This window comes from Notothenia coriiceps, unplaced genomic scaffold (assembly GCF_000735185.1).
Source record: "Notothenia coriiceps isolate Sejong01 unplaced genomic scaffold, NC01 NC01_scaffold00037244, whole genome shotgun sequence".
In the NCBI taxonomy this organism is placed as follows: Eukaryota; Metazoa; Chordata; class Actinopteri; order Perciformes; family Nototheniidae; genus Notothenia; species Notothenia coriiceps.
The window spans coordinates 24767412-24792563 of NW_011369945.1; the positions used below are offsets into that span (position 1 = coordinate 24767412).

Consider the following 25152-nt stretch of genomic DNA (forward strand, 5'->3'; position numbering starts at 1 on the left):
AACTGTATAATTCAAATTTCTTAGAAAAATAATTGGCAAATGAATCAATGCAAAGTGATTATCTGCACTTCACACCCTTTGTATCACACACACACACACACACACACACACACACACACACACACACACACACACACACACACACACACACACACACACACACACACACACTCTCCTACAGAGACAGAAATACTGCATGTCATGAGAGAGATTCTTCATCACGTCCTCCTGACACTGCAGAATGTTCTGTGCATCGTAGCAGAATGAGGACATTGTTTATGTGTGAGTAATGTTGTTTGTTGGACATATGTTTACAGCCAGCTCTGTGTTTGTTTGTTGAGGTTTCAGCTTTGACCCACAACATAGAATCAAAATTATCTGTATTTTATACATAACTTGTCCTTTTATGGATTTTTATAAATGGGTCTAATGTAATCCTTTGCTTTCTGGATTATTCCCCGAGTGCATGCAATTATATTTAAATGTTTAAAATCCCTGAGGTGCGTGTCCTGACTTAATATTTTTCTTCCTCTTTCCTCCGTGTGTCCACAGTCCAGCCGTCTCATGGCAGTGCTGCAGCAGCGGCTGCTCAGCAGGGGGGCTACGAGATCCCGGCCCGCCTGAGGACCCTGCACAACCTGGTGATCCAGTACGCCTCGCAGGGCCGCTACGAGGTGGCCGTGCCGCTCTGCAAACAGGCCCTGGAAGACCTGGAGAAGACCTCTGGACACGACCACCCAGACGTGGCCACCATGCTCAACATCCTCGCCCTTGTTTACAGGTCGGTTTACCAAATCATTTATCTCGGGGCCCGGGTTGCAGTTGTGGTTTTGGAAATGGGGTCCTGAACATACAGCAGTGCAGGAGTTTATCTGCAAAACCACAGGGGGGCTTATATAACTGAGAATGCATATAAAGCCAGAATGCTTCACCTTGATTTTTGGTTTAATTTTCAATTGTTTAATCAGTTTAGGGGGAATATTTCATAGATTTTTAACACATGGCAAGTTTAAGATAATATATTTGTTCTCTGTCAAGTCCCTTTGATGATAAATCAAACAATTGCAGTCAGTGCTAGGACTAGTTTTGAATTACTCCTCTGTTTCTTCACCCTGTTTGCACCATGAAAACAAGTCTTTACTAGCTTGTAAATCTTTAAAGCACCAGGCTACTCTTGACTATTTTACAAGCAGCTCCAGGACTTCTTATTTGAGTAGAAGCCTGTTAGTGAAAATTGTGATAATGTTTTGGTAGTTTTCAATGAAAGGAGTGTTTTCAACCCTGCTGCTCTCCTATTCAAATTCAAAAACCCTTAAAATCCTACTAAAATGTGGCTTTTTACCACCGAGTAAGATGTGATAATGGTAACAGCATGTTGTCTGTTTGTCACCATCACAACACAGTGGCATGTCCCTTGAAACCTCTTGCTAACAACCCTCAAAGCATTGTGGGACAGGCTTCTAATATAGGACCTCCCCAGCGGTCGTTGGATGCCTTTCTACGTCAGAAGTGGAACAAAGCAAACACAGCAGACGCAGCCAAAAGATTTACAGTACCGTAATAGAATCGGGGAAGTGTTGATTTCCCAGCTCAAGAAGAAAGGAAGAAAAGACTCAAGTGTTTTACAGGAGTTGGACCCCTTGGTTTCTTACCATCACAAATCTTATCCATTGAATAGTGAGTGCAGTGACTAGTCAGGAGAGAGAGAGGGTCGCCTTGTTGTCAGCTGTTTGTTGCATTGACTGTGGGAACTGCTGCAAAGCTATTTGGACCTTGTCGCCTGAAAATAATGGGCTGTTAGTGGAAGTTGTTAGCATAGTTTATGTTTCTTTTCTTTGTGTGCTTGTCAGTCCATCTCTGTCTGTTTTTCCTGTCTCACTCTGTCTGCTTCTGTCTGTTTCAGGGATCAGAACAAATATAAGGAGGCAGCCAACCTGCTGAATGATGCTCTGGCCATCAGAGAGAAGACCCTCGGCCGGGACCATCCAGCTGTAAGTGCATCTGTCTCTACATAACACCCAGAGATGTATCTGAATTATAGTCATCTAGAGTTGTTATCCTGTATTTTAAATGAACGTAGTAGTTTGTAGGGTGGTTTTTCCTTACATTAAGGTACAGAATAGTACATAAAATAGCAAATACTATTAAATAAATACTCATAGAAACATTTAAACCTAACAAAAAAAGTAATACTTTAGCAACGTGACCCATGTGTAGGCCTAACAATAAAGAGATAATTATCATTTCTGAAGAGCATTTTATACATTTTTTTAGCTGAGAGTTAGAGGACAAGATTGTTGCCACTAATGTTTGTATGGTAAATATGAAGCTGAAGCAATTACATGCATTGCTGAGCTAAGCATACAAACTAAAAACCGCTAGCCTTGCTCTACAGAAGCCTACCAGCACATCCAAAAATCTCTAATTACTATGTTTTACCTCGTTTATTTGATCAATACAATAATTGAAGCTTAAAAAAAAACATTTGTGATTTTGTTAGAGTTTATATGCCGTTGCTTATGGCCTAGTTTTGTATATTTTTGCTAAAGCCAGGCTAGCTATGTCCAGTTGTTTTTATGCTAAGCTAACTGGTCGCTGTGCTGCTTTATTATAACTGTACTAACAATAAATTGGTTTTGATCTTCTCGTCTCACTCTCATAAAGACAGCAAATAAGCCTATTCCCAAAATGTCAAACTATTCTTTGAAAATAAAGAGCTCTAAAAATTGATTTCTTAACCCTTTAAACCGAGTTAGTACATTAATGTAAAAGAAAATAAGACTTTATCTTGTTAGACACTGACACTGTTATTACCCATACCCTTTTTTATTCACCTATTTTTGGCTGCTGCAGTGTCCTGGTTTCCCCCTCAGAAGACCAATACAATTCATTTAAAAACATTTACCCTGTTCCCCCTCAGGTAACGCATATACCAATGTCTGAATGACTGTTTTGAGGCATTTATCATTATTAGAGAGCCCGTGAAGCTAGAGTAAGTTTCAGAGTTGCTCGTTGAACTCAAGGATCCAATATACTTGTTGGAAAATAAGTTTTTATAAAAGTGTATTTCTGAACATGGGTAGCATCTTATCTAAAAACAGCTTTAACTTGTTTACAGTTAGAATTTCCATTAATCGATCATTTGCATTTTACATCATTTGTATGTAATGCCTTACCTAATACCTAAGATTTCTCCATTTTAGACAACATCAATAACAACAATTTTGTTCTCCGGAAATACACCTCGTAAAGTTTTAATGTTTAATGCTCCTCAGACGATCTAAATTATTCATTTGTAATCACACTTTTCTCTTCCAAACATCATTTCATATATCTTTCCAGGGTTGTGACTGCAGGCCAGGACTGCACACGGCAGATTCCATAAATATTGAACACACTGTTTTTCTCAGAGCCCATTACCTTGTGTTTGTCAGTGTGAGTGTAAACATGCAGCAGGTCGACTAACTGTGTTAACCCCAGCAGGACTGTGTCTCTGTCTGGACCTCCATCCCTCTCTACTTTGTGAAACTGAGGTTAGCCCTCCCCACCCCCCCTCTCCCACCTCCACCCTCCCATCCTGCCAGCAGGCCCTTATCTTTTCTCTTCGAATTTGTTTTTTAATGATTTCATCATCAAGAAATCTTAGTTTTGGCAACAATATAGCCAGTTATGTGAAACAAATTCCTCACACCTTTCACTTTGAATCCCACCTATTTCGAATCTTCTTTATATCTCGTTTTTTTTCCTCTGTGCCATTTCAAAAGTTAGATATTTAGAAGATCCCATCTAGGTGATCATTAACAAACCTAATGTTGAATTCTGCCTATTAATGCCTGAATCAGGTTCAAACCTCACAATCTTTCCACCAACACACATACTTTATGTTTACATAGCAACTAGTTGGGTGGTCTGTAGCTTTGCCAGTTGGGCGGCAGGTCGAGGTTCACTCTTGGCATGGTGAAGACTGAATTCTAGGAATGTGCATTGTCACCTTCCTGGTGAGGGAGGTTTGAAAGGTGGAGGTTAGTGAACCGACATCCTCGGACAGACTGTAGTCTTTCCAGGGGAACGTATGGAAATAGTTAAGGGCTCCCAGCTCAGTGCTGCTGTGCCCCAAAGAGCAAGAAGGTCAGAGACAAGAAGCTTCTTATTGTTGTTCTTTCCTACGTGTTGAGCATCCGGCTCTTAAGTTTTCTGCATGGAAAAAAAAAAGTTTCAGCCGTATTCAAGTCAAGAAAACTAGGGTTTTTTGATGCTTTTTATTGTCTTCCAGGAAAAAGATAGATTGACTGATCTGCTACAGTATGTCATGGAAAACAAGATCTTTATCTTCTGTTATATTGTTGTATTTGAGGAACAGTTTTCACCTTTTTTAGAGAGCATTCTTATAGATTGTGAAGTAAAATGAGAATCATCATAAATGATACTGAACAAAAATCTAATTTTAGGAATACGTTTTTAGAAAAAGCAAGACGTTTTCTTTAGGGAACCTTTTTATTATTTTACGCTGCTCGTCTTGTTACTCTCCTTTCCCTTTATCACTTCTTCACTCCGTAATAAACTCCATCTCCCCCCTCCACCCTCACCCCTTCCTTCCTCCCACTCTGCCCACATGGCCCCCAGAGCCCGTCTGAATCAGAGATCAGAGGTGTCTTCCCGGCACCGCTGCGCTGCAGTCTCCCTCCTGCTGACTGCTCCAAATTCGTCATACATCTGATTTGGATCAAATTACAGCCCACCATAATCACTTCCTGTTTCCACACAGTCTTCTTCCTCCTTGTTAATTACTCTCTCACCAGATCAATGGCCCTCTGCCACTGTGGCGGAGTCTCGCGGTTGCACATGGGTGATGATGATTAAGACCAGGATTGAAAAACAACATATAATAAATAATGTTTGTGTTCCTGTCAGGTCGCTGCCACACTTAATAACCTGGCTGTCCTGTATGGGAAGAGGGGGAAGTACAAGGAAGCAGAGCCCCTGTGCAAGAGGGCGCTGGAGATCAGAGAAAAGGTAGGTCAAAGGTCATCTAACACCATGAAAAAACTGATTCAGAAGCTGTTAAACACATGATAGGAAGCCATTACGAAGCAGATGTGTTATACTTGTTCTCCACAGCCAACATATGCTCAGTTTGTTCTTCACCAGGCGTTAAGCTTTCACTTTGAAACTAAAGTTTACTTTCGATTCACTTTCAGACAAACTGTGTGTCCTATTTAGGCAAACAGCAGTGAAACACTAAGCACTGGATATATCACTCAAGATGGTACCCTTGAGCTGTAAGGCTACAGAATGGAGGAAAAACGCTTAATGTTTCTACATCCTGTTAACCTTTCATTTTAAGAAGTATACAGTGAGGACATTGAAGGATTTAATATTCCAAATTCTTTGTTTGATTTCACACAAAAGTATACCAAAGCATCTTCTCATCTCGATCCAATGATGCATATTTTGCCTGAAATGACGTCATTTGATTTGATCAGTTGTAGATGGCAAGCAAAATCAATTATATTTATATGGCCCAAAATTACATATCACAAATTAACCGCATGGACTTGGGGTTAGTTAGTTAAAACAAAATCCGTCTTTTTTTTACCCCAGTTCCATATAAGGAAATAATTTAAAAAAAACTTTTCATTGGGAGAAAAATGGAAGAAACCTTAGAAAGGGCAACACTGTGTTCACACTCTGCAACCAAGCAAATCTAAGCTGGATGAAAAAAGGCTCCATTCTCTCTGCTGTGTGATGAAAGTCACTAGATGTAGCTGGACAAGATAAAGCATGCAGCTTCATATTTATTTATTTGACCAGAAAGTCCCATTAAGACCAAACATCTCTTACATGACATAAGATAAGCACCCAATGAAATCCCTTGCTTTGACTTTGTCCTTGGTAGAGACACCATAATCCAACTTCCAAATGTCACTTTGAAATACCCATGCAAACCACTTCCCTTCCCCTCTATGCTCTCCTCATTTCTCTTGTGTCTTGACTAAATGCATAAGAAATGTAACTGCTTTGCTTCTTCACCCATGTTCTTAGTATTTCATCGTAATGTCCGCTTATTAGACTTGCATTGTTCTTTCTTGACTCAAGAAAGTGGGTCATAGGCCAGCCTGTACGTAGATCAGTGGAGATAATCATCTTTATTGTGTCTGACCTCTAGTTTGGTGCTTACAGAGATGCTGCTCAGCAATCCTGAAAGTGCAGACAGCATTTCTCACTCACTACTCCCGCCATCCTCGGCTCCTGCCTTTGAACATTTCTCCTTCGCTCTCTTTTTCACTCCTCTGAGTATGAGACGTCAGCTTTGGTTATCCTGAGCGGTTTCATTTTTTATTCTTTTGCTTCTTAAACTAAAATGATAATGCTTTCGCTTAAGCTTAAGGATTTGCAGCTGAGTTTCCCCTGCACAGGCGAGATGGCTGCTGCAGAGCTGCTGAATCAGAAAGCTTCTACTGACAGTTTGCCTTTTTAAAGAAGCTCAGGTAAACTCGGCTTACCAGCGAGTTTGCTTTGCATCAGGGAGATGGGGATGAGCTATAAACTGATACAAAACATTTTGACTACTATAGTCAGACATTCAAACATTTAGTTGCTGAATCCAGGAGGATTCTGCGCTTTGTTTCACGTTAGGAATCCAGATCTGATACTGATCCAAGTGGTTGTATGAAGTATTCATAATGAATATCCATATTTTCTATAGAAGTATGATTTTGTTCCAAATGCAATCTAATAAGTGTTTGGATAAGTTGTCACCTAATGACTGACTGAAGAATATACAAAATGTTCCAAACTATATTGCCACTAAACATTCTATTAAAGGAATAATATAGAATTTGTATTCGACTCAATCCCACTTAAAACACCAATTACCCACTAGGGTACCATATAGTGAAAATGGTCTCTAGGAAATGCAACAGTTTGTTTGATTGTTTGATTTATTGCTACAGTGACCTGCTCTAATTGAGCCCTTATAAAAAATGAAAATATCGACTAGTTTTGAAAGATTTCTGTTTTCAGTAGGAGTTAAACACAGGCTGTGGAACTTATATGAAGCCTGGTAGGAAAAGTGTAACATATTGCCAGCCTTTTCCTTCTTGAATGGAAAAGACTAATTAAATTCTGTCTCAAAATGAGGACAGAATACGCATAAACTTCTCTCACAAAATTGTCTGAAGTTTAAAGCTAAAACTTTGGATAACAGTGCAATTTTTTTCTCTAACTCAAAGCACATAACAACGATTTAATCTGACTGTATTTTGACTAGAACAGCAGTATTCTTGTCTGCTCAAATGTCCTTGAGCTGGAAACTGAAGCCCTACCTGCTGCTAGCTGTCTTTTAAACTGACTGCTTTGTTGAAATATGTTAGTCTGTCACAGAGGGATAGAAACTAAATCCTAGATTCCTCAGAAATCCCCATATCCAGTAAATATTTGGATAAAACACAGATTCAGTCGATGCCCTGTAAGTAGAGGCTCTTCGGCTTGATTTAAGATGAAAGTTTCCCAAAGCTTCCCGGAAACCACTTTACACTGCAGCACTTTTGGTATTTTAAGACATGACGGCCATCAATAAACACAATCAATTCCTCGGTGACCCAGACCTCACCGTCCAGCATGGCTTATGGCAATCCTTTTCTAGCTAACGATGTTTACAGGAGAGCTGTCAGATGTGTGATGCAAAGGAGGAGACTGAGTAAATACTGTAGGTAGATATCTCTGCACCATCCTGTGGATCAGAGATCTTCCAAACTGAGGGGGAGGATCCTGTAAGGGTTTGATTTCAGACCCTACAGACATATTCTTTAATAATCTAAAGCCAAATCTCCCCCAAAGGCTTGACTTATGTCTCTGATACTCTTTCATTTTTCACATCAAGTGCTTTCTTTCTCAGATTTTCCTCGGCACTCCCTCCCATCGTGTTTTTTCTGAAGTGGTTTCTCAATGCTGCAGAGAGAACTGTCTTTCTCTGACCTAATGTCATTTTCTCTTTTGCATTCTCTACTCGTTCATCCTCATTCAAAAGGGGAGTGCAAGGAAGGAAATGAGATTTGAGGTCTAAGCCTGTCTCCTTTTCTTTCCCTCTCTTTTCTGCATGTTCATTTCCCTCTTACACTCCCTGGTCTCCTTTTCTTTGATGGTCAGTCAGTCTCAGTGAAAACCCTGTCTACAGTTTTCTAGCTCTGGCCACCTATTCCCTGGAGATAATTCTGAATCTCTTTCAAGCTTACTGCACTTGCCACTAATGGCTACTCAGTCAGCACATATCGACAAAATCACATCCACTTAAAAAAAAAAGAATCGTGGTGCTTCTGTTGGCTGTGTGCAGAGATAGGGGGGAATATCGTTATTCAAAAAAAGAATGCTGTTTGTTCTTCCATTGATGCGTTTGTCCACTGGACTCCGCTTTTATTTAATCAAGCGCGTCAATAGTCCACAGGTCGAAATCCATCAGAAGACACCTCTGTATGTTAGATAGAATTGTGAACAACAGTTAAAAGATGAAATTACCAATTTGGCAACCAGGTTTTATGGGGCTCAAAGTATTAAGGAGGTTATGTGTTCACTGTTTGTTATTGGGAGATTTTCTCATGTCTTATATTAGATTCAACCTGAACTGCAGGAACATCACAAACAAACCGCAAAAAGCCGAGCAAAAGTCAATGCAACCTGGCAAGAGATGTAACAAATATTCCCAATAGTCAACATATCGGCAAGCCACTCTGTATTCCAAGAACATTTGGACCTAGAGGTGGACCCAGAGGGATTTTCAGAAATGAATGATTTCCAAAGTTTTCTAGCCAGTTGTACACACCACAGGTCTAGGCATCAGGTGGTTTCAGGCTGTTGGTATTTCCACCCCCTGTTGACCAAATGGCCCAATGTCAGACACAGGTTGTCGTCTAAAGCTTGTTATGTTTTAAGTACCGAGTGTTGTTTTAACCGCCTCTCGTCTTGCTTCCGTCCCAGGTGCTGGGGAAGGACCACCCGGATGTGGCCAAGCAGCTGAACAACCTGGCCCTGCTGTGTCAGAACCAGGGCAAGTACGAGGAGGTGGAGTACTACTACATGAGAGCGCTGGAGATCTACCAGACCAAGCTGGGCCACGACGACCCCAACGTGGCCAAGACCAAGAACAACCTGGTGAGGGGTGGAGTCTAGGATTTGGAAAAACGGTTTAATAGTAGATATTTGTTATATTAATAACAATAAGTAAAGGGGTTTAAATGGATTTTAAGGATTCTGTTAGATGCTAAATGAATGCTTAAGTGTTTCCCAGTTAAACTTGTGTTTCATTCTAAGTTTTGTGTATATATTTCAAATGAGAGTTTATTAACTACGTACCTAAAATCAACATTGCAGTACTGAAGCCCAGTAACACCTGAAAAAAAGCAATGTAAAATGTGTTTATGTGCCTCTGGAAGATTGGTAATATTAGCCATCCTCGTGCTTTGTATAGTAGGTGGCAAGAAGAGCTACATATGGGCCAAAATCTGAATCGGCAAGAGCCTCTATAGTTTTCTGTCCAAGAGCAACCTGAGCCTAAACCTCAACACCTGTCCCGGGCCATAACTAGAATAAAAACCAAGATTTCTACTGCTAAAAAAATTGAAATGAGTACGGTATATGAATGCTACATTTTTACTTTAGGTATTTTAATTGTGATAACAAACATTTTGTGTGACACATTTTACAACATGCTACTTCTCTTACTGAACATTCAAAACATCCCAAACACTTTTATTGAGCTTCAATGCTACTCTTCATAATTCAACCCCATGATTTAATCACAATTATTATGTTCAAGTACAAATTATACAACAAATGTAACAACTTAGATGCCACAATTGTCACTTAATAGTACTTGCAAAAAAGAAACGTAAAATACTTGATAAATGTTTTAAATATTGATCTCCTCAGGGCAACTGCCTTTGTCTCATGTACAGTGTCCTGCTGACTCTTAATGTCTGGTTTCTGTGTTCCTCAGGCGTCATGTTACCTGAAGCAGGGCAAGTTCAAGCAAGCTGAGACTCTGTACAAAGAAATCCTGACCCGTGCTCACGAGAGGGAGTTCGGCTCTGTTGATGGTACGACATGTGACTGGATTATACACACACGTACACACACATTTCAGCCAGTATCATCTCACCCAGACTCACTTCAAATACCACAAACAAACATCTGACATATCTGACAACCCCTGCTGGTTTATTCTTCTAATATAAAGGTTAATAAATTCAGGCTGCTGTTATTTTTTCATAGCTGTAAACAAAAATGACCTTTCAGCTGAAAAATAAAAAAAGGTTTACTAGTTCAGAACCAGTGACTGTTGTTTATCTGAGTGGATGTTTGTCCGTACTGATGAACTTCCTCCCATGTGTTTCTCTGCAGATGAGAACAAACCAATTTGGATGCATGCTGAGGAGAGAGAGGAACAAAGCAAGGTGATTAATATCTGTTCATACCTCGCAGATTGTCAAACCGACTTCAATGGAATTGGAAAACACGTATCATTCCAGTATTTTCTTGTAATGTGAACCGATATATTCTCAATTTGATGTTTTAATGTGGGCCCACAAGATTGTATTATACTTTCAAAAGACACATTTACCACTGTAGTTAAACACATTTTAATTTCAATGAACGGCAATCCAGAAGGAACATCCGACCAGATAAGAAAATGCTAAGTAACACTGAGAGCAGCATTTAAACTGCTCCGCCAGATTCATGATCGTATTAAAGATGAAATGGGAAAGATTTACTTTACAAAGAGTTGGATTAGCAGATTAAGTCTTGGTAATAACCATCCATGTGTGAGGACTCGACATTTCCCAACCAGAAGTTCATTTTAGTCGAGGTTTAAACGGTTTTAGGGAAGGAATCCTGACTCCAGTATAATCCCATCATTTAACATCACTTCATGATACCTTTGATGGTATTAATAAAAAAAAGCGTCTATTTGTGAAATGGGTTAATTTTTATCCTTTTAATGTTCAATTCCCTTCATGTTTTAGTTCACAAGGCTGTGGTACTTTTCCTGATGTTAAATGTTCGGGTTAGTAGATTTCGATTCCCTTAAAACAGTTTTGTAGAAAGCTTATGAACATGGTTTTTCTGTCTTAGGGCAAGCAGAAGGACGGCTCACCTTTTGGGGAGTACGGAGGCTGGTACAAAGCCTGCAAAGTGGACAGGTCAGTGTTTCTGATTAATTCAGTGTCTGAGGGAAGATGGGTGGGAAACAAAACAAAATGTTTTCTAATGTTGCCTTAGAAAAAGATAGAAATAAAGGATTAAAGCTTTAATTCTCATACTGCAATGGCCACAAAATGAATTTACGTGTCATAATGAGAAATGCTGGTTCAGCCGGTTTATATCAAATGAAAGCGGTTTCAGCTCATTCACCAGACAGGACCAGCAAAACCAGAAAATCCTCCCAACTGTAATAAAATCATCCAGGAATTCGATATAGAAATAGCAAAGTAAACACAATGTTTTTTCGAGATGGGTGTTTTTCAGCCCTTTGTGTTCATCACCTGACCCACTCCGATCGATTCTGCTGATCTGGGATCCAACTCTGATACAAAATCATATTAAGCTGATTTTTATAACAAAACAGACATATTTTAGTTAATTTAGAAAAAGACCTTACCCTGTGTGTCATTGTTTTGCTCTTCTATCCAAAGAAATTACAGCTTAATTAGCTATTAATTGGTGTTTTTGTCGAGTTAAAGTGGACCTATTATGCTATATTGGAAAAATATATTGTAGGGCCATACCTGTACAAAACATGTCTGTGAAGTTTTTTGCTTAAAATACCAAACAGATCACCCATTGTAGACATGCCTCATTCTACTCGTACCTCAAAACGCGGATTTTGGGTCCTTAGTTAAAAAAAAAAAAGGGGAGGCGGAGCTAATCAGAATTCTACCGGAGATAAAGTTAAATTCTGCTGTGATAAAACGCCATCCTGTTTAAACCACGTTCAAGGGTTATTTCTGAAATAGTATGGAGCTCAAATGCTTTTTGCTCTTGCGGGTTTATCACAAGATGAGTTCCTTTTTTTATTTCCTGCTTTTTAAACACATGTGCTCTTCAGTACAGGTTAGCTCTGAGTGTTAGCGAAGTTTGCTAATGTAAACAAAGACAACATTACGTCCAAAACACGTCAGGCATTGTTTCTGATAGAATCTTTCTGTGGGTCCACCATCCGAAATTACGTAATATCGGCAGCAAATCTGTATCCGCTCGTTGTACCCCCGTCTTTAAAAGATGTGGGCACGGAGGAAAAGAGAGAGGGTTTTATTTATACACGGCGTGAGTTCCCTGACGCACCGGGGACACATATTTATGTATAAAAGACATCAAAAAGGTGCATTTTGCATGATAAAAAAAGCCTTTTATATTCTCTCTCTGCTATGATGTTCCTCCTCCTTGTTTTGCAGCCCCACAGTGACGACCACCCTGAAGAACCTGGGCGCCCTCTACAGGCGGCAGGGCAAGTTCGAGGCGGCCGAGACCCTGGAGGAAGCTGCCATGCGCTCCAGAAAGCAGGTGTGGTCTCCATGACTAATAACGCAGGACTCCTGGCTTCAGTTAAAACGTCACTGTCAGTGTTAAAGCTGAAGGGGTTCAATAAAAAGGGTCGGCTCAGAATTAATAGCAGATAAAAAAGGTAGATAATGTTTAATAAAGTGAAAAATAGGGATGAGATAATAAACTGAGATGCTGAGAAGCCGGCAGTTTTTCACCTCCTCTCATGGTGGGCTACTTATGAGCCTTTATTGGGTTTCATGTGGAGATAAAAAGTGGTTTTATCCAGAATTAAGATTTTCTCTGAGAATGTAATTATCCTCATCTCTCAGTTGGGCAGTAGTACATGTTACATTAAACTGGATTCATTTAGTGCCTCTCTAGCTGGAGAGCGTTAAGCTTTGGTAATACGATTATTTATACCTGTTTACAATCCGATTACATTCATTTAAATCAATATTTTGAATTGACAATTCCTCTAAAATGTTTTGGTTATTTTTCGTTTTTTGTGTCATTTAGTTAACAGGACAGATGTTAACCATGTAATAGAGAACGGTGATCATGGTGTTGAATCAGCTTTTCAAATATTCATGCACTTTGTGAGAGGAAGACGCCTGAAGTAATTTTTACATTTTAAATAATGCATGTCCAACAAATGTATTGCTTTTTAAATATTCAGTACAGATTCAAAGGTCGCATTAGGTAAATGTAAATAAAGGTAAAGTAACAAGCAATTACATTCAGACGCCGTCACTGCTCTGGTGTTTTTCCACCATGAATCATCGATTCTTCAGACGGAGATGTCTTTGCATTCGTCCGCTTTCTGGGGAAACACGATCATTGTTTAGCTTTAACTATTTAAAAAAAAAAGCTAATTCCCTTACAGAAATGGTTCCTTGGGAGAAATCATACTGAATCAGCAATGAAATGCACATTCTTCAAATGAAAACTTTAAGCCCCCCTCTACTTGTTTTTATTGTTTCCCTTCATTTGATTATTAAAGCTTGACTCTGCAGAGTTTAACACTAGGAAGCAGTTTTCTCATGAATCTGCTGAAGAGGGAAAGTTTGTATTTAATCACCTTAAATCTAAGTTTAACATCTACTGTGTAAACAGGACGTAGTGAAATTACAACACGTCTTCGACAAATATTAAAAAGCACAATGACTCCTATCAAGTACTCCTATTTGCTCTTAATGGTGTAATCAAATTCCTCGTACGTGTAAGCCTACCTGGTAATAAACCTGTGTCTGTTTCTGATTCTGAATACATATTAGTGGTGGCAGCTCTGATTCTCAGGAAGAGGAGAAAACAGCTTTCTGTTTCCTTTTGAGAAACCAGTTGTGCTTTTGTAACTGCTTTTGACTTTGCTGAATTAGTTTGTCCAGCTGGTGTCTTAATACACAATGTGAGTGTGTGCCAGAGCCTGGGTTCAGTGCAGCAGGTGGTAGAAGTCTAAAGCTTTAATATTAATTGGAATGGATTAATTGGGTCCTGTCAGCTGTCCAGAGGCCGTGTGTGTGTGTGTGTGTGTGTGTGTGTGTGTGTGTGTGTGTGTGTGTGTGTGTGTGTGTGTGTGTGTGTGTGTGTGTGTGTGTGTGTGTGTGTGTGTGTGGCATTCAGCTTAAATGCAGGTGCAGAGGTGTTCAGCTTCTGCTTTAACTGGATTAATTACATTGACATTAATTGCTGTTTTGTGTATCCTGGTGTTTGTGTGGCTCAGGGTCTGGACACCGTGCATAAGCAGCGCGTGGCGGAGGTCCTGAGCGAGCCCGAGGCCCGCGAGAAGCAGCGGAGCCGCGAGAGCTTGACCTCCGACACGGTGAAGTACGAGAGCGGGCCAGACGGTGGCGAGGAAGTGAGTATGAGCGTGGAGTGGAACGGGGTAAGTACAGTACACAGCCCTACACACATCTGAGAGTCTGCACACATACACAGTTCCTTTCTGGACAGAAGCCACATGCTAAACATCCTGTTGAAATAGATGTATGAGACACACAGTGTATATACTGTTGCTACAGAGAGATGTCCATTATTTTTAAATCTGGAGCATCAACGGCTGTACTTATATACTATGTGCTAGTGCTGGGGTGTGTACAGTAGACGTGTTGTCGTCATTATAAGATAAAAAATGTAAATGATAATCAGGTTTCCAGTGGTTTCTGTCAAGAAAGATACTATGAGGTTACTTAACTCTGATGATAACAGTTATTTAAATGAGAAACATGTCAAAGATATGTCATTACTCTGCTACACGTAGTTTGCTGATTGACTGTCAGAATCCTCTCCTGCAGTAGCTGTTGCTTGAGCTTCACTTTTACACTTTGATTAATAAAAGAAAAACTTTTCTTGGCTGGATGTTGAGTCTCTCACAGTAGGTGCTTCAGTTGTAATGTGTTACATTTACATAGTGCTTTGATCATAGTAAACCACTAAACTCTCTCTTTCTAAAGCTTTTCCAACTAACTCTCTGTAAAAGCTGCTCTCCCAGCCGTAAAGCCGCTGTGGTTTCACATGGGAACTCCTCTGCTGCTGCAGAGCCACTTTCCTAACGTTTCTCTGCAGTATTTTCTCAGCTTCTAGTGACTGCAATAAGAACATGTAGATGTAGAATCTCTGCAGGCTGCTCTCCATCTTTCTTCTGCGGCTGCTGACTTAGCAACAGTAGTCATAGCGCCCTGAACAACCAATCAGCATCGCCCCTCATACACACTGTCAGCTAGTTATTATCCTCCAGCCTCCTGCAGACAATCTCACATCAGCAGCTGATCTCTGGACCTATTTATATCAGGAAGCTGCCTGTCGGACCTGGAAGAGCTGCAGCTGGAAGTTTGATAATGATTTAGTAAATAATGCACAAAAAAATACAATACTAACCTTTTTGCAAACTATAACTTCTCATACATTTGGTCAATATTACATGACCAAAAAATAATGGGCAAAATGATTGACAATTCTACAACTTCTCCACAACTCACACTCCATTTAATTTAAGGGCTGCATTTGATGGTTTAGGAAAAAGCCTAATCACATATTGTACCTTTGCAGTTCTAATGACTGTTATAAGTGACATAAGACTGGCAGGAGCAGTTATTATGATCTCCCTGAGATGGATATAAACATAGTAATATGTTATTTTAACCCTCCATTGCTTCACTGTAGCTGTCAAACCACATGTTTTTCTTCCAAGCTGTCGAATATATTTTCACTTCCACTCCAGCTCTCTCCACAGGCGTTTCCTTTCACTTTATTATAAATAATTCCTCTGAGAAGCAGCGTGACTCTTCAGTGTGTTCACCTGACTCAACACGGGCTCTGTACTGTACTCTTTCTGTGATATCTGTGTCCACTGTGATGTTTGTACCTGTGTGTTTATGTGTTGATGAACCTCTGCTTTGCATCTGTGTGACGACCCGCTGCCTGAGAATGAGAAGTGTGATTTATTTTTATTATCTTTGTGTCTTTCCTTTGCTTGCTCTGTCAGCATGTTGGCAGCCAGAGAGGAGTACGTGTGTATTTAATCAAATGCACAATGCTGCAACAATTGAATAAACTTAAATCTAGAGCTAAAAATGGTTAATTAATTCATTTGTAGATACAAAATAAATAAAATGTATAAATATTACTCAGTTTTTAGCTTTACAAGTGTGTATATTTAGCCTTTACATTTCTATGTGAAACTCTGAAATAGTACTTGATATTTTAAGTCTAAACGGTCAGTATTGTACTGCCACATAAAAAAGCAAGAAACAGATCATATATAAAAGAATATGATATAGAGAGTATTCGTCTGGCTGCTCTCATCCTTCTCCTCCCGGCATCCCCTCTGTGTTTGTTTTGTGGTGCTCTTACGGAGTGTAATCTGTTCTTGTTGATGTGAGTTGTGCTCAACAGATACAGACACAGTATCCCTCCACCATAGTACACTGTGCTATAGCTCCACCTGGTGGAAACTCTGTGGATCACAACACAGTAACTAAGCAGAATGAACAACAGACAGACGTGTTATAGTATTATTTGAATTGTGTTATATAAACCAGCCTAATGACATGAACCAGAGTTGATAGGCATGATGTTTTTTGGAGGCTTTATTCCCAGCCTGTCTGAAGCTGTGCAGCAGAATTGTATCAATATGTGAATTAAAAATACTTCATTGATTCCTGGGAACATTTGATTTAATTTGCTTTTATTTTAGAATGGAAATGTAGATAAACACAGTTATATTGTTAGATAAATATAAATATATTGCAGTATGTATTTTGTATATGACGCACATATTTGTTACATAATACCAACAGAAAATATGGAATGTCAAAAAGTATATATTTGTATATAATATATTTAAATGACAATAATAACACTGAAATTGAGGTCAATAATGAATAATAATTAATCCCAGAGTCGATCAGATTATTGCAAATAAACATAATACTATAAAACAAACTTTTAAGTCAGTATTTAAGGATTAAGCTGCTGACTCTTACATAAGTCAGAGTCCATTTAAAGTTCACTTATTCAGTGTGATATATATTATATATCACTGTCACTTGTGAAGCAGGTGTGAATTATATCTGAGCAGATTCAATCTTGCTAAATCTGTCAGTTCCTCCTGGGTTTGTTTTGTTTCTCTGAGTTAACGAGTCAGTGGGTGAGACCAGAGGCAGTTTGGACCGGACTGTGGAAAATGGCCTCAGAGAAACTAAATACTGAAATCTGCTCGTTCGCACACGCTGGTGGAGAAACACTGTGTCTGATCTGTGACCTCGATAACTTGATCAGTCTCTCTAATCTGCTTCTCTTCCTCCTTCTCACTCACTAAATTCCTCCTTTACAAACGTTCTCTCATCTCTTTTATTTCTCTCTGTGTGTTTCTCTCTCTTCCTGCTCCGTGTGACCGGCAGGCATAACTCCAGATGCCTTGTAATGGTTCTAAATACACTTGTCTTCTGCATGACGGACGCCTCGCCTCCACGCTTCAGCTTTGCCGTTTTCTTCAGCTCTGACTCCCCCCCACCCCCTCTATCTTATTCTCCTCCCCCACCTCTGGGTGTCTTGATGGGGATCCTTCACTAACCGGAGCTATAATGTTAATAAACCCCTCTCTGTGCTGGGTTTTGTGGGTAATGTGGAGGCAGCTTGTGTGTCTAAATCCAATGTTGTGCTTCGGTATCTGTCTTGAAGCGTTGTATTGGACTGTGTGTTTCTGCTGTGGGGGGATGAGACCGGGGGGATGTTTCTTTATATCAACACTAAACTCTTCTCATGTTGTTCCTGCTGCCCTTTATCTCTGCTTCCTCTCTTTCTGTCCCTCTCTGCTGTCTTTAACCGTTCACATTAGCTGTAGACTCATAGATAGGCTGTTTGGGGTGGATGTGTAAAGGAGATCAACAGCACGCCCTAAAACCAAATCTCTGCCTGCTCCCTTGTTCTTTTAAAGCCTAACCCTCTCCATTTTTCACCTGGACACCCAAACAACAATTGCTATGTTATTTGATTACTTGGAGCTTTAAACAATGAGGCAACATCTGATACCAAATGCACCAAAAGTGTGTATATATTTCAACATACAGTATAACATAGTAACCTTTTTTTTTTTTTTTTATGACTGTGTCTTGGCCATTGCTTCATCATATCATTAGTGACCTCCTGAGCATCTGCTATTATTTTTACATATAACTGTAACGCAATACATGATTGTCACTAAAAGCCTTGCCTCTACATTACAATAAAATATAAAAAAGAATTGATTAATTAATTTTTAATAAAAATTCAAGTTAATGGCTAATAAAGGCATAACAAGACAGAAATATATAATTCTTTCTTTTAATAGAAATATTTCTTCTGCCCGTAAAGTGTCCAAACCAGGCTTTTCTGGATAAGCACATTTTTAAAACAGTCATTGTCCATGCCGGTTTCAGTTGGATTATTTGTCACAGTTGCTCCGATCAGATCGGTCTCCTCCATTTTGTAGATTATTTACCACTTTTGAATCAAAAAATGTGTTTAATCTCTGAAATGTGAGGATTTGCCTCTGAAATCTGTCACTTGTTTCTGTCTTTATTAAGATAAAAACAATACATTGATTAATACAAAAACATAAGGGGAGAACTTATCACTAAAATAAGGAATGGATAGTATAAATGTTATGTCACTAAACAAATACAACCTTTATTCCAGGTTTGAAATGGTCAGAGTTATACTTTGAACACTAACCTCTCTCTCTCTCTCTCTCTCTCTCTCTCTCTCTCTCTCTGTCTGTGAAGTCTCTCAGTTTAACTCAGCAACACCTAACCTCCCTTAGTGGTGACTCACAGTTCATTGTGACGTGCTGTAAATAACATCAGCGTTTCTCGTCAGCATGATCGAGAAGAAGCACCGTGGATTGTGGCTCTGTTAGAGTTTAGTCTTTAGTCTCTGCTGCGTGTCATCTGTTCACAATGAAATCAGAATAAACTCATGTTGAAAACTTAACAAGAGGACACGTTAAAGGTGACAGGATTCATGCACGATCTGATTAACTTCCATAGAATAGAGTTTATCTGATAAATGTGACACTTCCCACTTAATGTCAGTTTGTAGGGAAATGAAGCTTTTGTCCTGAACATAGTGCATCCTGTTACCTTCTGTATATCTCTGTAAATACATATCAGCGTGAGCGCACTAATATTGCATTTGTTTGAAATCTGGGAAATAAAATAGTCTTCTTGTCTCTGTTTCTTTGGCTAATAACCTTTCTGCGTGTCCTTCCTGTCCTGTGTGCATCTTACAGTTTGTCTTTCTTAACTTCTAATAAAAGCTAAACTCTTTGCTCACCTGAAACCTGTGCCTGTCGCCTCTTTGTGTGTCCCCTCTCTTTTCTGTGTGTGTGCCTTCATATCTAATAATAATAATAATAACCTCAGCTGCAGATCTGGCCACTTGACTCAAAGCATTTTGTAAACACTTCACACTAACACGCCTAACTTTGGAGATCTCTACATCACCACATCCTTTTTAATATTCAAAACCTGATCTGAAATGTGCTCAGAGACATATTTGTCCTAAAGGAGTAATGCCATGGTTGATTCCAGATGTCATTACATTCATTCAGTACATTTAATTGATCCTATTGGTTACTAAGAGGAATTGGGTTGATGACATGACATAAAACAGGATATGATTATTAAGTAGCAGAGACCCCGCTCATAAAGACAATTTCACTGTTTAACTTTTTCTGATTTACAGTTAATTATTTACCAATATTGATACTATCGGCCAATATTAGCTTTTTTTTTTACAGTATTCAGTCAGTACCCAGCATGCTCAGCTTCGTTATCGGCTTCACCTTCTTTCACTCAAACTAACATTACTCTGCCAGAAACACTGGTGCTTTGATTACATCCATGGAGGCTGGAATTGACTAATGGATCATCATGTCCCAGGTCATTTTACATGAACTAAATAATCCCAGTTCTGAGGGTTAAAGATGGAGTGGCCATGCAGCCTTAATAAGTCATCAATCCTGGTTTTGTTGAATTCATAAGGGGCAACACTTTTTCAAAAGACTGATCCAGGTACTTAAAAGTATGTAAAGGTGGTAGTGAGCTTAACTTCACCCGTCAAGAAGGACTCCATGTACCGTTAGCTGAAGGTGAACCACTAACAAATAGCAGCGCAATAAATAGTTCATCTGTGTGCAGTAGGGCTGCTCAATTAATCATATTTTAATCGAGATTACGATTATGGCTTGCAAACAACGTAATCGAAATAAAACGATTATTTTTGTATTACTTTCTTTTTTTTAGTTTTTTTTTTTGTGTTTCTGTTGAATTCTACTTAAAGTTCAGGGTAATCAACTGTTAAAAACATACTGTTCACATTTTTTTTCCTCCAATAAATTGATGTTTTCAAAGTCAATGAATAATCGCATTTAATAATCGCAATTGCAATTATTGACCCAAATAATCGAGATTATGATTTTTGCCATAATGGAGCAGCCCTAGTGTGCAGCATTAGTGTGCAGTTTGGAAGAACAATGCCCATGGCAACTTCACAGGTTTCCAATGAATGTGCATCAATCTGCGTTACTGCATCGTGAAGGCACATGGTGTTTTGCATTGAAAAGATCGTGCCCCTTTAATGATCAATATTAGCGTTTGACCCATAAACCCTTTTGTTTAAATCTGCAAGTAAAACCTCAAACTTGAAAGAGACATTCAAATGTAAATGTTATGTCCCAAGGAAACCTTAATATTAAGACTAAATGTGCTTTGTTGTTTTAGCCTACATATACTGTATAGCATTTTAAATTATTTAGACTTGGGTCACATGGGTCTGACACTAATGTCCAGACAGGACGAACACTCTATGACTGTGTGGGTGTGTAAAAGCACTCTTTTTAAAAATAAAGAGTGTGTGTGTGACAGAGTGTAACGCTGCGCCCTCTCCCCTCAGGACGGCTCCGGCTCTCTGAAGAGGAGCGGCTCCTTCAGTAAACTGCGAGCGTCGATCCGCCGCAGCAGCGAGAAACTCGTCCGCAAGCTGAAAGGCGGCGGCTCGTCCCGAGACAGCGAGCCCAAAAACCCCGGGTAACTATCCCCATCATGCACCTGGTGACTCTCACTTTATGCACTGGAGGAAGGAGCCGGCACTAACCAAAAAAAGAAAGAAAGAAGGGATTCGCTGTACTTTGCTGGCGGTGAAGTCACTTTTAAGCTGTTTGCACATGAAATGATGGAGGGAGCTTTCACTGACACTCACTCTGGGCCTTTCCCCTCACATCGGTTCACTCTGTTCTCCACTACCTCTGGACAGTGACTTTATTCTGCATGGTTTGGTCGAGCTGTTATTAAATATAAGGACCACTGTTAAAAAGAAAAACTGTAAAAAGTAATGTTGCTTTCAGAATAAAAAGACAAAATATAACAATGTCATTTACTGTAGAAAAGACTCATAAGTGCAATATTTAAAGAAGCTCCTATAATATTACATGAAAACACTTTGACACAAAATACATAACATTTTAAAGTATTTTTTTTTAGTATTTGATCAAAGTTGAGCGTACACAGATTAGAGTTGCAAAACTTTAAGGTCAAATTTTGTAAGAATTCAAGAAGAAGTCATTATATTTTTAGATACAAGTTGACATAAATTCTATATAAATAGTTGTTATATTTTTAACAAAGAAATTATATTTAGAAAAAAGTTGTTAAATAGTTGTAATTTTTTAAGAAAAAGTGGTAAAATGTTTTATATTTCAAGAAAACTGTGTCTTTGTTACAATTAAAAAGATTACAGCTTTTTTCTGATAAAAAGAAATCAACCTATTCTTGTATATTGTTGACTTTTTTTTCCAAAAACCATATTTTCATTTATTATCATAGTTTTTCTTTAAATTATTACTTAATCCTTTAAGTAATTTTGAATTTAATTGTTCCTTACAGTGGTCCTAATATTCCTCCGAGTGATCAAACCTGAGCATGATTAAAGTGACCAAAGGAAACTGTAACTGAGCGGTGTGCAGAAGTGTACCGATGAAATGGGAAAATTATGCAACTGTTTCAAACTCTCTTTCTGTGACGGGCGACGTGTAGAAACTGCAACGGAAACAAACTAAAGTCTGCTTGTGAAACGCCTTAATGCTCGTTATGCCTGTGGAACTCTTGTATTTAGTTTTAACCACTAATAGTTACACCTATTTATTGCATTGTGTGGCTTTGGGACTATTTATTTCAATTTGTTTTGAAATATAGTTCTGTTTTACTCTTTGGATTTTATTATTTTCTTTGTGAATCCTAGAAAACCAACCTGTCTGCATGGCTGTTTTTTTTTTGTTATTGAATTTTTATTTATGAATAAATGTGTTCATTTGACTGTTTGGACTTGCATGCCTCGTCTGTGTGCTCCCTGGTCTCTGTTTCCTCTCTGCTCTTCTCTGTGGCTCTAAAGATGGTGGACATGGTGATGTGGCTGCAATTATCATCATCATCATCATCGACCGATTTGTGATGTTCAATCACTGCAGAAACTTTCCTTTTAACAAGTCGACAAGAAACCACCTCCTAAAATACCTAAAACACTTTCTTGAGCGCTTTTTATTGTATTTGACAGTTAGGGAGAAAAAGCCAAAGGGATGATGAACAACACACAAAGTGCTTCAGTTACCTGGTTGTGACTTACAGAACGAGGCTTTAGGTATTCCTAAGAGTTTTCCATAAAATTGGGAAGAGTTGCGACTTCCTGCCAAGAAAATGGGGCCAGTTTTAGATGCAAAAAATGTAAAATACATCCAATCAGGCGTGTCTGGCACAAAACCATAAGCTATCCTCTAAGGGAGTGGGTTATAACCATAGACTGTATATATATGGTTATAACCTGCAAAACATCAGAAGAAAACCATATATTTCATCTTGAATTTGAGTCATCATTACTATTATTATTATTATTATTATTATTATTATTATTATTTTCTTTTTTTATTATTATTAATAATTTCTTGTCAGGATGGTTGCGTTTCTGCAGTGATTTTATTCACATCATTTGTTTTGGGGCATGTTGGTGTGCATGATCTTCACTGACATATAAATATGAGATGACTGCTTATCAATAAAAACATGTGTTGCAGATAACTTAAATAAAAGTGCTGTTACCATCTTCTGATAAGAAACCTTACATAAAGGTCTAACCAATAGTTTATTTTTGACTTACAATTCTTTAAACTGAAGCCATTACGCCAATAGGGTCACTTTCTTCTCACTGTTTGATAGCAATTCAAAAAAGTGTACAGAAGAAACAACAACACGGTAGTTTCCATGCAAAGAAAGAGAGCTGTTCAGCCTCTCAATTCTGAGCATGTACTATTTTTATCATATAAATAAAGTAGTCTAATTCAGAGTGTCTCTGTAACTCAAACCAAGATCAGTTAGCTGTCATGTGTTGTGGAGACACAGTGAGAAGCATTTATCTGTGATACTAACATTTGTGTGGAAATATCATGTATGTTATTAACCAACACAAACATCCTCACCTCCACATCCCCCTCTCACCCCTCAACCTTCACTCTCCACCTCCTCGCCCTTTCACCTCCTCGCCAACACATCACCCCTCAACCTTCACTCTCTTCCACCTCCCCCCCCGGTGCATGTCCCTGCTGGTGCAGCATGAAGCGGGCGAGCTCTCTGGGCGTTCTTAACGTGGCGGACAGAGCTGCCATCGACCACTACCAAGTAAGGAGACGAGGGTCCCAAGTATCTGAGTTTGTTTATAACCTGCTGGTGACCGATAAGGAAAGGTCAAAGTTCAGTTTCTATAAAGGTCCCACTGTTCTTATATTTAAGGGGAAACACCTCCTTAAATATAAGATAAGATAAGATGGACCTTTTTTGACCCGTAGGGAGATTCAGGTGTTACAGCAACAACAGAATAAGAGAGAAACACATATACAGTATATACACATGGGGGATTAAAAGAAATAAGAACAAATAAAATAAAAAATAAACGTGTAGTAATCGTATTGATGGAAATATCAAAATTACATGAGTTACATTTACAATATACATTTAAATGTGCGGGATATGTTTTGTTATTATAAGCTTACAGTAACACCAACATGTTTATAAAGCTTTATTTGCTCTTCATATCTGCTGGAAATCAGACAATAATTATTAAAAACTTTTCTTTTTAAGTATCTTCAATTAGAAATAGTATAATTAGATTACATTTAAATTAGATACTTAATTATTATTATTTTTGAACCTTCAGCTCACCTGGTTTACCAAAAGTTTAAATCTAACTTTTTGCAGATGCTTTCTGACCTGATCTTTTCTTTCATCTCATTTTGTTATTATATATAAACACACAGGCCTGTAAAGTCACATGGGAATCTGTTTGGTGTGGAAATCACGTAATAAATAACCACCTGAGTGAGACTCACACACTAACTTCACACCATTTTGATGTTCACTAATCAACACAAATTAATAACAGGGTTTTTATTTTGTTATCTTGAAGAAAACGACAGTTTGATTTGATGGGATAATGTATACTGAGGCACATCAAAATCATGATCTAATTCACCCTCATACTGTTGTTTAAAGAACAAAATGACAACCTTTTATTTTTACATTAAGTAAACATTTCCTTTATCCAAGACATCTTTGAGTCATATTTCTGTCTAAAGCTTTGAATAGTTTGTCTATAATTAGTAAAAAAAAATAAAGCCATGTTCATTGAGTGTTTTCGTCTAAATAAATATGAGTTAGAATTCAACATCAAGATCTTTTATATCACAATTATGTGGTCTTTTGATACATGGGAATACTGCTTTGAACTCGATTGTAATGGAATATCTAGAACTGTAATCCCATAGTGTGATAAGAAAACCTTTTTTAGCTAAATAGTTTGACAGATTTGGGGATTTAAATAATAAAAAAAAGAGAGAAGGAAATGTTTTTTGAATTTTCTGAATAAGAGCACACATGGTTTAATCAAACTTTTCCTTTTTTCTCCAGGAACGAAATAATCGTCTGAGTAAAAGTCGTGACCTGAGTGCCAGCCACACCGACCTGGCGCATTGAAGGTCTGTCGACCCCCGAGGAGCCTGTGAGGTCACTTCCTGTCCGGCCCCTCCTCACTGTAACC

At 38.6% G+C, this 25152-nt stretch overlaps 1 protein-coding gene across 1 annotated transcript in view; it reads left to right on the top strand.

Annotated features, from left to right (window-relative positions):
* The window catches only part of klc1a (kinesin light chain 1a), a 30281-nt gene extending 5135 nt beyond the window's left edge, over nt 1-25146 (top strand). Inside the window, exons 2-13 of the mRNA XM_010794411.1 lie at nt 553-781; nt 1904-1991; nt 4912-5013; nt 8974-9147; nt 9992-10091; nt 10396-10448; nt 11128-11195; nt 12447-12555; nt 14258-14419; nt 20968-21101; nt 23672-23738; nt 25023-25146. Of these exons, the coding sequence (XP_010792713.1) occupies nt 553-781; nt 1904-1991; nt 4912-5013; nt 8974-9147; nt 9992-10091; nt 10396-10448; nt 11128-11195; nt 12447-12555; nt 14258-14419; nt 20968-21101; nt 23672-23738; nt 25023-25088 (1352 nt within the window). The 3' untranslated portion in view covers nt 25089-25146. The remainder of the gene's footprint in view (nt 1-552; nt 782-1903; nt 1992-4911; nt 5014-8973; nt 9148-9991; nt 10092-10395; nt 10449-11127; nt 11196-12446; nt 12556-14257; nt 14420-20967; nt 21102-23671; nt 23739-25022) is intronic.
* The last annotated feature ends 6 nt before the right edge of the window (nt 25147-25152 follow it).